General features: G+C 37.3%; 1 protein-coding gene and 2 long non-coding RNA genes across 4 annotated transcripts in view; 1 reads left to right on the forward strand and 2 right to left on the reverse strand.

The window, feature by feature from the left end:
* Nucleotides 1-5911: 5911 nt before the first annotated feature.
* LOC136261483 (uncharacterized) lies at nt 5912-9835 on the forward strand. Its single transcript, XR_010703922.1, has 3 exons — nt 5912-6183; nt 6975-7090; nt 9557-9835. It is a non-coding gene; the product is annotated as an uncharacterized lncRNA (long non-coding RNA).
* LOC136261486 (uncharacterized) lies at nt 9268-12172 on the reverse strand. The gene is made up of 2 exons (XR_010703925.1): nt 9821-12172; nt 9268-9768 (listed from the first exon to the last, which is right to left on the reverse strand). It is a non-coding gene; the product is annotated as an uncharacterized lncRNA (long non-coding RNA).
* Nucleotides 12173-13057: 885 nt separating this feature from the next.
* LOC136261459 (deleted in malignant brain tumors 1 protein-like) overlaps nt 13058-16236 on the reverse strand; it is a 65252-nt gene continuing 62073 nt past the window's right edge. For both annotated transcript variants that reach the window (XM_066055467.1, XM_066055465.1), the window contains 7 exons: nt 15571-15837; nt 15256-15516; nt 15091-15199; nt 14740-15034; nt 14650-14689; nt 14420-14597; nt 13058-13715 (listed from right to left, as the gene is read on the reverse strand). In XM_066055467.1, coding sequence (XP_065911539.1) covers nt 13160-13715; nt 14420-14597; nt 14650-14689; nt 14740-15034; nt 15091-15199; nt 15256-15516; nt 15571-15837 — 1706 coding nt within the window. In that variant the 3' untranslated portion in view covers nt 13058-13159. The remainder of the gene's footprint in view (nt 13716-14419; nt 14598-14649; nt 14690-14739; nt 15035-15090; nt 15200-15255; nt 15517-15570; nt 15838-16236) is intronic.

The following is a 16236-nucleotide window of genomic DNA, read 5'->3' on the forward strand; positions in this document are numbered from 1 at the left end:
CTATTATGGAAAATTTATTCCAAATTTGTCAACACTTTTACACTCTTTGAACTCACTTTTACACTCTTTGAACTCACTTTTACAATCAAACAAGAAATGGTGTTGGTCAACTGAGTGTTCCAAAGCTTTTCAGAATGCCAAGAAACAGCTAACCTCAGCTTGCGTACTTACTCATTTTAACCCCAATTTGCCAATTGCCTTAGCAGCTGATGCCTCTGCATATGGAGTGGGTGCAGTTATTTCTCATATTTTCTCAGATGGTTCCGAACGTCCAATAGCTTTTGCTTCCCGTACATTAAGTGCAGAAAAGAACTACGCACAGCTAGAAAAGGAAGCTCTGGCACTGATTTTTGGTGTTAAAAAGTTTCACCGTTACCTCTATGGGCGTAATTTCACTCTCATAACTGACCACAAACCATTAGTTACAATCATGGGACCAAAGAAGGGAATACCCTCTCTAGCAGCTGCACGTTTACAAAGATGGGCAATTTTACTGTCAGCATATGACTACACTATCCAATACAAGTCGACTACAAACCATGGTAATGCTGATGGTCTGTCAAGGTTACCGTTACCTTCAACACTTCCAGACTTAGATTCTCAGTGTGTAACCACTTTTAACATTGCACAAGTGCAAGCTCTTCCTGTAACTTTTGGAGATATTCAGAAAGCTACCAGGCGTGATACCATACTTGGCAAAGTCTACCATTATGTGCAAGAGGGATGGCCTACCAAGGTACCAGAGGAACTTCAACCCTACAAACACCATGAGAATGAACTTGGTGTTGAGAATGGCTGTGTGATGTGGGGTATGCGTGTGATTGTTCCACAGACACTTCATTCACAAGTACTGAAATCTCTTCATGTTAATCACCCTGGAATCACAAGAATGAAGGCAATTGCACGAAGCTACTTTTGGTGGATTGGACTAGACAAAGCAATTGAAGAATTGGGTAAATCTTGTCAATCTTGCCAAGCTAACCAAGCCAATCTGGCTGCAGCACCTCTACACCCTTGGATATGGCCTGACACCCCATGGAAACGTATTCATGTTGACTTTGCAGGGCCATACTTGGGTCACATGTTTTTTATTGTTGTAGATGCACACTCAAAGTGGCCAGAAGTAGAAGTGATGTCAACTACTACCTCTGTAAAGACAATTGAAGTACTAAGGTCACTGTTTACTCGTCATGGATTGCCAGCACAATTAGTATCGGACAATGGTCCTCAATTCACATCTGCAGAATTTAAACAATTTCTAGAAGGCAATCGTATTAAACACATTCTCAGTGCTCCCTATCATCCAGCCTCAAATGGCCTTGCTGAACGCTTTGTACAAACACTGAAACGTACCCTGAAGCCTAGTTCCAATGATGGCAAATCAATTCACCACCGTTTATCAGAATTCTTGTTTGAGTATCGTGCAACTCCTCATGCCACCACTAATGTTGCTCCTTGTGAACTGTTCTTCAAACGAAAACTGAGAACACGTTTTGACTTAATGATGCCAAACACAAAACAACAAGGACATCTAAACAAGCAGATCAGAAGCAACATCATGACAAACATTCTAGATGTTTCCAGGCACTTCTGTATTTGTCAGAGAATACAATGGACCACACAAATGGATACCTGGTGTGATTCTACAGAAACTGGGTCCAGTGACTTTAGTGTTGCAATTAATAATGGCAGAACTGTCAAACGTCACATAGACCAACTACGTCATAGGATAGTCACTCCAAAGGCTATAGCCACACCTGCTACCACCTCATCTGACACTATTGACATTGACACTTATCCTTATTCACCACCAGAGGATACCACTGTCTCTGAAACTACCACTGAACAACATACCACTAATCCAGCTACAACAGAACCTCCTGAAAGACATTATCCATTACGACAACGTCGACCTCCTGACCGTCTTACACTTAACTTTGATAGACAAAGTCACTCTTGACAGAGGGAGGAGATGTGGTATTGTAGACTTTGAACTATATAGAGACAATAATCTGTAAGTATGTAGACTAATGTTCATGAATAAAATTAGCTATTTTTAGTTTCTTGTACTTGATACTTATTTTAGTACCTTTTAATTTCCTTTGTAGTTCTAGAACATTCTCTTAGTGTGACTATATAAATGTGTGCTGTTAGTAATACTTTCAGAGTGTGAATTAAAGTGAATTAGCTATAATCTTATTGATGTGAACTTAACTTTAGTAAATTAGGTACTACTAAGATATCACATGAACTAAAGTGAAAGAGTGAGAAACAGAGGGTTAGGCGTGAGAGCATGAGATTACTAGCCAAAGAGTGAGAGCGGCATGTCTGATACAATAACAGTGATGATATCGGAGGTGCATTGCACAATGATTCCAGCTGCCCAGTTCTCGAGATGGTGTAAACGTTGCAGAAAATGCTGAGACAATGCTGTACTCCAAACTGATGTGACACACCACCATGGAGCCTGTTAACATTCATAGTTTATAACAGAAGGTGATAGATGCACCCATGATCCAAAACAGGTAGTAAGAAGTAACATAGACTCTTACATACTGAAGACACCTGTTGAATTCAATGAAGTTAGCTATCAATGATAATTTCCAAGTATATAGATCTACTTCTGAGTGCTAACTTTCTTCAAAAGACTGCTTTCAATGTCACAGTGTACTGTTGGAGTTGCAGCACTACAGAGCTTCAATTTAAACCATGTGACACTTGATTTGTCTAAGTATATTCAGCTGCATATATGCATTTTACTAGATGAGAGAGTAGACTCAAATCCTTGCACAGCTAGGGATCATCTGTGCACTTCAGAACAATCAGCACCAGTACAAATCAAGGCAGTGCCCTGTTAATATAATTTGCCATACTGTATATTTGTGATGGCATGCAATTCATGTGGACAAGTGGTCCAGGTGCACATTGCACAACCCTGGGGATCCACCATTTACTGAACCCCATTCAGAATAGTTATTATTAAATTTGATATGTTGTGTATATATATACATGAGAAGTGAGACATTCGGTGAACCAGGCAAGTTCAATGTGATACATACCAAGCTTGTGTAGCTGCTGCAACAAAATTACACATGATGTAGACAGTTGAACACTTTGCGCAAGCCTAAGAATGCAACACAGGTGACCAGTTCTCTATCCAAGGCATTAGGAATAGTGTCAACAGCTACCATTTTTTCTGTGAATTTACTTTTATGATAAGCACCTTACTGAAAAAATGTAAGATATGAACTAAGTTGAAAAGCATCACTGAATTTTTTCAGCTACAATTGCAATTGGTACCACAGCAATAGGCCAAAATTTTTAGAAGAGTCACATGATCCTCCTTTGGATACATAGGATCGAGCTCTGTGGCAATCAAAGTGGCAGTAGTGTGGTTTGCTGCTACGTATAGCATTACATATTGTTGCAAACATACTGCACAGTTCTGTATGGTCGCATATGTCCAATGATTTGAAACTGTGTGAATGGTCACCTGAATGTGCATGGGTTCTTCACAGTTCAGCCAATAATCTGGCACCACAATCAACAACCGCAACTGACACCGTTTAAATAAACTGGCTCACTTGAATGAATACTAGCTATGCAATATATCTGGCTTTGTTGTTGAAAGTATTCAATGGACTAATATTATGGTTGGTACAAGCCTATTAATAATTATTAATTACACATTTAGGTCACCTCTCTGTTTCGTTCACATTTGTTTACTGAGCTTAAATAGCATAAAGAGTGCTAAGCCAGCAGTATTAATTCATGTTAACATAACACTTTTATGGTAGCAATTGCAGACATCATTAAAGAAATAATACAGTAATGTACAACACCATTTTGGGATTGCTTGAGAAACCTTTCAGTTATAGTTATATTAGTTTTAACTCTTGAACTAAAAGTTTTAAAGGTTTTAGTTTGGTTGTAAGAATTTTATTTTAGTTTAAAGTTTAGTTTTGCACAAGTTTAGCTTAGTTCTATTGTACTAGAACTAGTGTACTAAAAGCACAATTATAGTTTTAGTTCCTTAGAACAAAAAACATTAGTTAAGATACTAGTCCTTTATGGAGTATGGAGGATATAAATGAATCTGATCTTGTAAAAGCAGATGGGCAGAAGGACTTTCTGGTGGTTGATATTTGTAGACAACAATTTTGGTCAGCTTTCTGTGAAATCTACATGACTTATCATTACTTATGGCATGCATTTATTTTATATATAAATTAATAGGTGGCATTTTCATGTTGTGTGTACATGTGAACCAAACAAATGAGAAGCATCAGTTAGATTGTAAATACATGGGGATGTGTGGATGGTGCACCATGCAACAAGATATTTGCTATGTGCCTTCATATGTATAGGTATGTGCGTACGTGTGCGTGTTTGTGATAGCTTAGCTTTTATAGCTTATTGCCACTGAACTGGACCAAAATCTGTATACTGTGCAAACTGCAATGACTTGTGGTATCTCCAATTTCAAGCATCATACATACAGTACACATATATTATATTGTGTGATCCAAAATAAAAAAATCTGAATACAGTATAGTAGCCAGATTCATCATTGATTGCACCAATTGGCATGTGTATATGCATGCAGTAGTCAATAATAGTTCATTGTCTTACTGATTACGTTTCATAAAGTAGCTACATGAAATCTCCTCCAAAAAAATATAGAACATGTCCAGGAAAGTTAAAGTAACTAGCGATTGAAAGAACTGATATCTGGTGAGGCCAAGAATGAATGGTCAATGGTAATATAATTAACAATAATTAACATTGGTCCTTTATCATTGACTTATCCAATCTTCCTAAGAAACTCATTACAGAAGACAGAAATTAAATTATTTGTATTTTAAATATCCCAAACCCAGCCATACATTTTGGCTTGCTTTTACCATTTTTTCTTATCAATAATCAAATCCACCGGACCATTGAGCCCTTCTTTCATTTCATAACAATAGGCAGGTACCAAATTGGGTCATGCTTTGCATTTCATCAAATTTTTTATCCCTCTAGTATAGTGATCCAACGGGTTGACAAAAAGTTTAGACTGGGTTAAATGGCTGCTCTAGAGTATCTTGATCTAGGTGCAGGAGTTAAGGCCATGCTGAAATAAGTACATTTCTCTCTACTACACTTTGCACAATATTTAGGAGAATCTACAACCATATTAGCACTCAATTTTTGGGTTTGCCAAAACAGCATCCATGAGACTGAATACCGTGCTTTTTGAGGATATGGCACAATACCTTTAAAGGCCTTCAACTATGTAAGTTGGCAGGCTGTCAATAATTATTGTTTTGAGATCTTATCACAGTTTCTCACAGCTTTAGACATAGCTAGCAAATATGAGTTCTTCCCTTTCCATTCACCTAGTAGATGTGAACACTAGCGGAGTTATTGATGCTTCACAGATATGATTTGCTATATGCTTTCATGGACAAACTACAGCAAACTACTGGGGTCACAAGCTGGACAATAGCTGACATCAACAAGTAATTAAGATACTCATGTAGTTCATAGTATACAACTAACCATCTAACATGGTGTCACAGTTGTAACTTTCACACCAATGACACCATTGTCAGTTTCACAGTGTTCACTATGTTCTTAGCCTTTATTCTATCACTACCAGCTTCAATCACCGGCTCCATGTCTGCCTCAGTTATTTTGTGTGTGCAAGAAGGCGTGTATAGTTGAGAAAGGAAATGTTAGAGTTCACAACATTGCTTGAGAAGATGAGGAACACACTGGTTTTATTATATATTCAACTCGAGATTGAACCTATCCAATGAAGGGGGTATGTTGATTCATGACATGACCTTCTATAAAATGGTAAGTTCACAAATGCATAAAATGTGCAAAAATTAAGTTATATATATAGAAGTGGGTCCATAGTTGAACAACATACTAGCATATCTGGATGATGTCATAGTTGTTCTATAAAACTCTTCTTGACTGCCTTATTAGAATAGGTTTCGTTACTTTCACATCGTTTGATGCCCCTACGTAAAATTACGTAACAAATTGCGTTAGAGGCGCTTTAATAAAATAATTATTAAGCACTGACTGGACACGCTTTATAACCAGATCAAACTCGATACATAGAATCTAATGGGGAGAAGTGACAGCAGCCAGTGTTCTGTGACTAAGGGGTCTGCCAGAATAACAGAGGTACTGAAGTAATGTATGCAGCAGTATGTATCACATCACCACCAAGATCACCACTGTTAGGCCACTCCAAATAAATTCTCTGTTTCCCGTCCACCGCCCGTATCTGGTTACTGTCAGCTCTAAAACTTCCATTATTCCGTATTCTTCCATTATTTTCCGGTTATTCTTGCATACTGACAGGCTCAGTAAAAGCCATCTCGAAATCAAGTTGGCCCACACTTCACTGTGCTATTTTTGCAACTAAAGCGGAAGTATCAAGCTTAAGCATGCTTTTATGCAGCTTTTTATGGTTGTGCCAGGCAAATAATGACTTGAAAAGCTGCCAATCTTATAATGAAATAATGGAAATGGACCGCCCGCCCGCAATCAAATATGCTCGAGTCCAGGACGGGAAACAGAGAATTTATTTGGAGTGGCCTTACTTTATGCCTGGTTGTAAAGTTTTATGCTACAATACCGGTATTAATGCTATGAACAGAACTCTTAACAGACATGGTAACAATTTCCTTCAGTCCAGATATATTTCAACCTGCCTTGGTCTAATAGTAGGGGCAGAGGCTTAGATTGTCCCATGCAGTTGCAGTGGTGTTGATGGTTTTGCAGCAGTGTTCATAGTTGAAGTATTCTTAACTAGAAGAATAGCATAACTATGTAGCTAATGGATAATACTGTAGCCTCCTTCCCACGGGTCTGAAACTCACATATTATCTTACAATTTCTGAAACAGTTTTGTTACTTTCACATCGTTTGATGCACCCCTACATACATTATGTAATAACACTACATTATAGGTGCATTGATAAAGCAATGAGACACATCAAACTCAATACTGGGGATAGGTGACAGCAGCCAGTCTTGTGATGACTGAAGATGATGTACGACTAATTGGTCTGCCAGGATAATAGAGGTATGTATGCATTATGTGTCACATCACCACTGTTACCTTCCGAGTGTACTGTTTTAAAAATGCTATGAACAGAATTCTTAGCACAAGCATGGTGATAATTTACTTCAGGGATATTTCAACCTACTAGTGACCATCTTTTAATAGGGACCTAGTGTACGTTTGTTTCACTGGGGTGTCACACAAGCACTCACTATTGGATGATCTGCGTCAAAGACAAAATTTACCTTAGCCTTTGGTTTACAGCTTTTGACCTGACTTGAATGCATGTTCCTGAAATTTTGTCTGCTGTTTTAGGCTTAATTGTTAGGCTTTCATCCCTGGCCACACCCAATGTGGCCATTTAGCAATTTTTAAAGTTTGTATAACTAGCTATAGTAAACCAAGAAAGCTGCTGTCTGGGCCATGTGAGCCAGCTAGATATAAATCCGTACACCTTCATTGTTGCTTTAAGTGTTGAAACTATTTAGTTTATTATATCCATTTACCAATACACACCAGTCCTGTGCTTCCAACAGTCTATAGAAATTTCTTAATACATGCTACCTATATAATAACCAGGGGAGTAGGACAATACCACGTGAATGCGTAATAATGTTGCACAAGTACTTAAAGTGAACTGAATAGACCCTGTACAAAAAGTAGAGGAAGGGGTTTGATACATATTTTGCTCTATTTAGTTTGTTGCTTGCAATGGTGTGATTCATGATTGGAAAGATGCTGCTGTTATGGCAAGGGCTAAAAGGGGGGCTAGTTGTGGCCAAAAAGCTAGTTGTAAACGACTTTTGGCTAGTTGCAAATGGTGATTGGGCTAGTTCTAATATTTAGACAAAATAGCCAGGTTTACCACAGGAAAGTATACTTATGTATTGTACCTCTTAACTCTTTTACAATTTACCACAAGGATTGGACTAAAAGTCTAAAGATGCATCTTGAGATAGCCATTTTATATTTCATGGTCTACTACTCTGATTAAAAATTACCTTACTAGTCCCAATCCCCCTCTCACAGTTCACTATAAAATAAAATAACCTGAAAATCAACACATTCATCAAATCAATGCTTTCATGCACATAATTATATACGTAGTTATTTTGTCCCTTCAGTTTGCTAATTATTTTCAGATCTCAATCATTCTCTAAAATCATTTCCAGGTTCAATCTTGGCACACTTACGTTTCAAAAAAGTTTCCTTAGGGAGTATGCCCAGACCCCTAGAAATCCCTCTTTACTGCCACTTTGTCTCATGACTTTCATGTCAACAGTAACAGTAGGCATCAATGATTACAATACAATCGTTGTTATTACTTTCAACAAGTAGCACAGCATAATTCATACACAAATACTGACTGTATTTATTCCGTCTATGTTATGGTGTTGGAACTAAGTCTAAAAATTCTACCTTGGCTCAAACAAAAACAGACCACAGCCCCCAATAGTGAATAACATTAGATTCATTTATAGATTTGAGGTTTGTTTTGTCTCATTATAGGGAGTTTTTAAAAATAGTTGTTCCAATACTGAATAAAGACGGGGTTAGAATATGTAGTATTGAAACACTATTTTTGCTGTGTAGTATGACTACGGTTTAATAAAATATTTTTGTTAGTGCTTTGTAGTGCACGTGATCTTGTCCTACCCCCCTGACCTACAGCTGTGAAAGATACATCATTGAAATCACAGTGAAATTGTTAGAGCTTTGAAACATTTAAGTTTTTCTATCTCGTAAGTTTTAATATTTATTTATATGTAACTGTGAGTTTTAACACTTCTTCTCATCTCCCACTGTAGTGATATTTTGTAGTCTTGACTGTGAGTTTGACCACAATCACAGATTGAGATTGACTTAGTAAGTGCTGTGTGATACCCCTAGTGTTTTGTTTTATAAGCCTAGCACTACAATTAAACAGGTGATTCTGAAGTCACAGTCTAACCCCCCTCCACCATACTCCAAATAACCCACACCCTGTTTGCCCATTGTAATCTATAACATTTGGGTTTGCACCACTAGCAACTGTAGCAGGCTATCTGTCATTGTTACCAAACAACCAACAACATACTAAGTAACCATAGATACAAGACAATAACCATACGTAAGTCCAGGAGCACTACCACCTGAAAACCATTCATAAGTGAATAGAATATAATGAAAGACTAAATACAACAATGGAGAGTGAGGGCTAGCAACAAAAAATCAAAACATAAAAATTTTGAGCCATCCAACACCAAGATGATTCAGGGAAAAACCCACATACACATGTTATGCACATCAGTAATGTCATCAGTAATGACTGAGTTTCTTTCTGTAGCTATGTATGTGTTCACTTCTTCATTTTGATGACAGTAGTGACTTTCCATGTAGAATTCTGCCGTTCTCCTAATACAAATGTCATTTTGCAAAACGTTTTTTAGACATACTCTGTAAAATGAAATATAATAGTAAGTATTTTGTTTGTTCTTGTTAATGCAGGTAGCAATGATGTCATCGTCTAATTGTGGGTCAGTCGTGACTACTTGCACAGCAGGTGAAATTGGCCAGTATCTCCTCGTGTTGTACATAGAACCCTATCATCAAGAGTGACTTTTTTTGCTGAAGAGCTGCAGCATTTGCAATAATGTGATGCTAGACTGTGGTACCTTGCTCAATAACTTTTTGTTCCAAGTTTTATGTACATGCTGTAACTGATCATATTATTGTTGTTTAAATATCACATCTTATTTACAAATAACTAACCCTTTGTTATCACATCTTTATAATAGATCCGATTTTACTACAACTTTCCGTAACAGAACATGTATGTTACCTCTATTACATTCAGATGGTAGCCCTAATAATTTATGAATGGAATGTGGCTTATTCGTAGTAATGCTTGACCTGCTAAAACACCCTGAAGCTTTTATTTCAAATGTCCTATGTGGTCCGACAATTCCACTGTGTTATATGTACTAGGAAACACACCATTTGGTCTCCTTTTCTGAATTTGGAACCAAACCATTATGTCTTTATTTATTTATTATACTGGACAGTCTGTAATTATTGATGCATCCAGTACCGTATAGCGGAAAATTTTGGCGAATTTGGCGAGTATGCATGGATTCGCCAAAATTTTATTCGCCATTTTTATAAACACTGAAAGTACAGTAGACGCTGTTCATCGGTGAGTGAATTAATTTATTCTGTAAATACTGTTACAGCGGTGAGTGGTTAATCTTCCGCAAGTATCCACAGCCAGTATTAGACTAATAGCTCAGGTAGATGGGAAATTCACTCGAGCGATTTAGCTCAGTGCCCATCATGTGCAAATGCCTTGCCTCGCTTGCCACATGCCAGCATTCAGTCCAGTCTCGATTACTGACTTTGCACGTTGTTTTTATTTCAGCTATATAGCTATTTACATAAGAGTGCGTCGATTCGAATCAGAGGCATTGAACTGTAGTACTTTGTACGTAGACATCGCAAAGCTTCGTCGCCAACGCTGTCAGATTAAAATTATGTGGGCAAAGTAAAGCAATGCATTCGCCAAAATATTATTCACCAATTTCTGCCAATGATCAATTCACCAAAATTTTCTCCCGCCAAAATTTTCCGCTATACGGTATGTGGGGGGAGGGGTAATGCATAATCAATACAGACACTAACAATAATGTTCAGACGGTTCAAGAGTGTCATTATCTATAACTTCATATTATCATTTGTACACTCAGTCAGATTGTTATCACCAGGAATTTGTCGCTTCTCCAACAGAGGGGACATTACTTGTTCTAAGTACAATTTCACCATTAAACATTAAATATTATTAACCTTTCCGTAGTTGACTCTCCAACAAACCCCATACATATTCACTGTACACAGAATCACAACTGCACTTTACCTTTGATTTAAACCCCTGGGTTACCACACATGAATTGGATCACTTCATCTGAAGCCTATACGTACTTATGTCCCTAGCAGTGCAAACACGCTGTGCTGTACATGATATGAAAGCAGTGGATTTTTAAACAACATTTCAGTCTAATAAATAGAGTAGTTACAGTTGTACAGGAGCAGCTTTACATAGTAATAGCATGTTTCAAGCCTTAGTGAAGGGGAAAGGGTCCTGATGTAGGGAAAGAGAATAGTGCACGTGCTGAATTGTCGTTGTTCAATATAGTGCAGACCAGCTAAATAAATTACTTCACACTTGGACACGCTGACATGGTCCACATTCTGTAGGTATGCCTTACAATGACAGTGTACAGGACAAAGTTCTTGTAAACAATTTCAATTTACTACATACTGTAACAGTATAGCTGGTATTTTGAAGACACACACATGCATGTTGCTGTACCTTGATTTGTTTGCTACTGATTATGGAGGATGATTTGATGCCTACCAACTGAGGCGATTCACTTGGTTTGTCTTTTAACTCGGACTCTACTGATTGTGTGAAGTGTAACACCATTTTGCAGTAAATGTACTTGAAATTTAACTGTTAGACTGGAGTGATTCAATTATATCTAATTACGAGCAAGAGTTGAACTTGCACATGCTGAATAACAAATGGCAGAAATGATAACCCTCTTGAGTTTACTTAATCTCATTGAATATTGGGACAGTCTGTACTAATATATTGCAGGTCCCTATGGTGAATGAGTGAATCCCCAAATTCCCTGTATCCCACCAGTCCCAACATAAGCAGTCCATTGTGTTTATGTTATGAAGTAACAGCTGCTCGTGCCTAATTGTATAAAATAACTAAGGTTATCTGTATGCACAACATGGGGAAGGGTACAAAACCTTACACGAGACTGTACTATCAGCAAAGATTGCAAATGTAACTCAATGCCAATATTTCTGTATTAACTAATTCAATAAAATATTAAAAATTAATTTAAGGTGTTTAATCATGCAATACAGCTACTCAACCTATACAGCACTGTGCATGACAATAAATTGATTTCAGTGGCTGCTTTGAGCTTCAGTAATGGTGGAGTAATATATAACGTACACCTGTAGAATGGCATGACCCACACACTATAGCTAACTGTCACAAATGAAAGGCAGACAGCGCTGCACAGATGATTAGGTACACAGATATCTAACAAAGTTTTACAGATACAACAGGAAGTACTGACGAAAGAAAAATTTGAAGAATTTGCAATATTATTGATCAGCTTTGACTAATTAAAATTTCACGAAAAGCAAAAAATAAACACCGACTTTTGAGGTGCTTATTGGACAAATTAAAATTTAACCGATTTGTCAAAGTTTACTTTAAAATTTTCCTGTTGTAAATTTTACAGTTAATATTGTTTCAGAAATTGTACTATAGTATTATCCATTAGCTACGTAGTTATGCTCACAGGAAATTCTAAGGGGAAGGGGGGGGGATTCTGTAGGTCTAGTTCAACTACCAACACCACTGCAAAACCATCAACACCACTGCAACTGCATGGGACAATCTAAGCCTCTGCCCCTTTACTATAATTGACCAAGGCAAGTTGAAATATATCTGGACTGAAGGAAATTATCACCATGTCTATGTTAAGAATTCTGTTCATAGCATTGTAGCATAAAACATTACAACCAGGCAACTTGAACAGTGGTGATCTTGGTGGTGATGTGATACATACTGATGCATACATAACTCACCTCTGTTATCCTGGCAGACCCCTTAGTAGCACGTCATCACATGCATCACAGGCCACTGGCTGTCACCTCTCCTCTGAATCGAGGTTTGATAAAGCGTGTCAGTGTGCTTAATAATTATTTTATAAAAGCGCCTATAGCGCAGTGTTGCTACGTAATTTTACGTAGGGGGCATCAAACGATGTGAAAGTAACGAAACCCTTATTAGAATAGCATATGACTGCCCAATTTAAGAGTATCATATTAAATAAAACGTTTATTATTGCTATAAAATCCCACTACAGCTATTTCACAGTTGTAACTGTGAACTTCCCCCTTGAAGATGTCATATAGTATGATTAATCATTATGAACTTGATTAATTGTGACCAAACCTCTGAGAAATGTATGATGTTTTAACACATGTAATACACTCATAAATATATAAATGCATCAACAACTTGGTTTAGGAGTGGTAACTTTCTAGTGTGGCAATAGTTGGTGTATTTCTAGGCACATCATATCCAGGTGGCACACGATGGACTACAAGTTCTTGATAATCATTATCAACTGCAGTATTGGTGTGAGCTGTACTGAGTACAGCATACTCATTTCCCACACTGATTGCTGGTGTGGATGGAACATCGTATTTTTCTGCTGGTACTTTAGATGTAGATACTTTAGCTGTGGAATTCTTTTGCCTTGGTGGAGGTCGAGGCTTATTTTTCTTGCTGTATTGGACTTTGTTTTCTTTAACATTTGATATGCAATAACCACTGGCTTCATCAAAAGGTACATCATCTGATGTTATGCTCATACGATTGGCATCTCTTGTTGCAGCATGGCTAAAATTTTGATAATGATTTAAAGGTGTTTTGTTTGAAGGTGCCACTTCCTGTTTCTCTCCTTTGCCAGCATGTTTGATAGTATCATAAACATGATCTTCATAATCAGGTAAAGTCTTGGCCTCCTTGTTGCTAGCACACAGCTTAGCATCATAAGTGGGATTAGTGAGATCACGCCTAACAAAAGGTAACAACAAAAGACTAATAATTTAATATAAACAAGATGTATGGCTACCACTTAAAATATGAATCCTTTTCATTCAGGTGTGCACATCAATGTAGGCATTGGAAAGTTACTTGAAACACATATACTATAAAAATCAGCTTACACCTGCAGGTGTACACAATACTACGAGTACTACAAATGTAAAATGTGAGCATATTGAGTGGAAGCCATAGCACTAAAACATTAGGATTATTGTGCCCTGTATCGTCTCTGATTTGGGTGTAATAGTTCAAACAGACTACACAATAACATTATTTCAGTGGCAGATTTAGGGGGGTTTCAAGGTTTCCACGGAAATCCCCTTTGAAAAATGATTACACAACAGTTGAGCATTTTAATTAATTATTGTGGCATATGCCTATAATAAGCGCATGCTCAATACTCTGTAAATATAGACTTCATAAATATTTATTTTTCACACTAAAATTGTTGCCAAATGCAGTCTCAGAACATCAAAGTTCAAAAAATTCCTAGGGACATGCCCCCAGACCCCCTAGAATTAGCATGCAAACCACCATAAATTTTGGGCACCCCCTAACTGTAGCATCCTTCTGCCTCCTATGCAGTGGATATGTCCACCTTCTAAACTGGAAACCCCCTTTATAAATTCCTAGATCCACCACTGTATTTACATAAATAAAATGAAGCTACCTACCCAACAGGATTAGTAACACTTAGTGTCTTCTTTTTCTTCTTCCTTATTAATATGGTGGCAATCACTATAATTATTACAACTACTATCATAAGTGCTACTAGAACTCCAATGATTATAGGGATTGGAGATGAACTGGATGATGATGAGCCACCAATTGGATCAGCTTCTAATTTTATTCCTGTGAACAAAAGCTAACACTATTGCTGAATAGCAACCATTTGTATACTCACCAATTGGAGGTGATATGTTACTGGTACCAAAGAAAGATTCCTGTATTTACAGGATAAGTAAACAAACACTTAAATAAAAGTCAAACATACTGCTGGAGTGTGAGCTTCTGAGTATGCTCTGATAAAATAGTAGTATGTCTCATCCTGTTGTAGTGGAGCATTATAAAACTGTCTTTCTGTAACTGAGTCATATGTGTCACTACCACTACCAATGGTAAATTCAGTGACCGGAGAAGATATGCTATTAGTCACAGATGCAGTGACATAAAATGGAAAAACGCTATTTCTTTTCTTCTTCATCTCTTGATCAGATGGCAACAGATCGCTCTCCTTTATAGCATTGGTATGTTCTAATTTCTCTAAACTTACTACAATGTAGAAGTGGCTACAGAATAAGATATGATAATATACATTACGTATATCATCTGTCAATTACCTAACCTGATGGGACCACCACTTTCATCAATTTGTGGTATGGAGACTGTTATTGTATTTGTCGATGCATCAGAACTAATTTGTCTCAACATAATGTCAGCACTAAAGGAAGGTGCTAAACAAAGTATGCAATGAAATATATATAGCATTAGAGTTAGTATACAGAATTACCTTTCAGAGATAATGTGGCAACTACACTTGAGCTCAATTGCATGTAAGATGATGTCACCGTACATCTGTACCCTCCCCGCTGTCGTGGTAACACACGATCAATGACAAAAGTAGGTTCATTTGAGAGTAAAACTGATGACATATTGAAGTCCCAAGCATAAGACAATTCTCCAACCCCAACAGCAGAACAATTGAATACGACTTCTCCAAACACTTTTGAAGTAGTAGTGTAGGGATCAACGGTTACATTAGGTGGATGAACTAAATATAGATATTCTCATTATTATATACTGTATCCACTCACGAACTCCCTACCTGTAACATTAAGTGAAGCATAATCAGATGTCACCTGTTCAAACCTGTTCCTCACAATGCACCGATAGTTACCACTGTCTTCTTCTCTTACTCCTGATATTACTAGTGTATGTGATGTAGAACTGAGGTGTAATTGTGAGCCTTGTCTTTGCCATGAGTATGATAAAAATTCTCCTTCAGCAAGACAAGTAAATGCTACACTTTCATCTCCAGTAACAATCTCCACTGTTTGACTTTGTGGTGCCATTATAAGAATTGGTGGTATTGCTAAGATAATATAAATTTGTGTTGCAAATGCAAGCTTCACTATGCAATGCTGTACAAACTGCTTTATTAGAGTAGATCAATATTGCTGCTGAGCTATAGTAAAGTGGATGTGCATGTTTTGCTTACTACTGATCGCAGCTAGGTTATTAAGGTTAAGAGCGATGGTCACCCAGCTCTAATCAGGGCATGGTGGTATGTTCTGATCGTTTGCGGATGTGATCATGTACAATCATATTATAAGTGCAGCAACATAGTTACTGTATATTTACTCTCTTAAGCATTTCAAATATCTAACTATGTTCTTTCAAGGAAAGTGTCAATATGAAAATTTAATGCTTTGGTACATTTTCCTTGGAAGATGATCATGTAATTAAAGATAAAAGGAATAGTGAAGTGTAC

Source organism: Dysidea avara, chromosome 7, assembly GCF_963678975.1.
Source record: "Dysidea avara chromosome 7, odDysAvar1.4, whole genome shotgun sequence".
NCBI lineage: Eukaryota > Metazoa > Porifera > Demospongiae > Dictyoceratida > Dysideidae > Dysidea > Dysidea avara.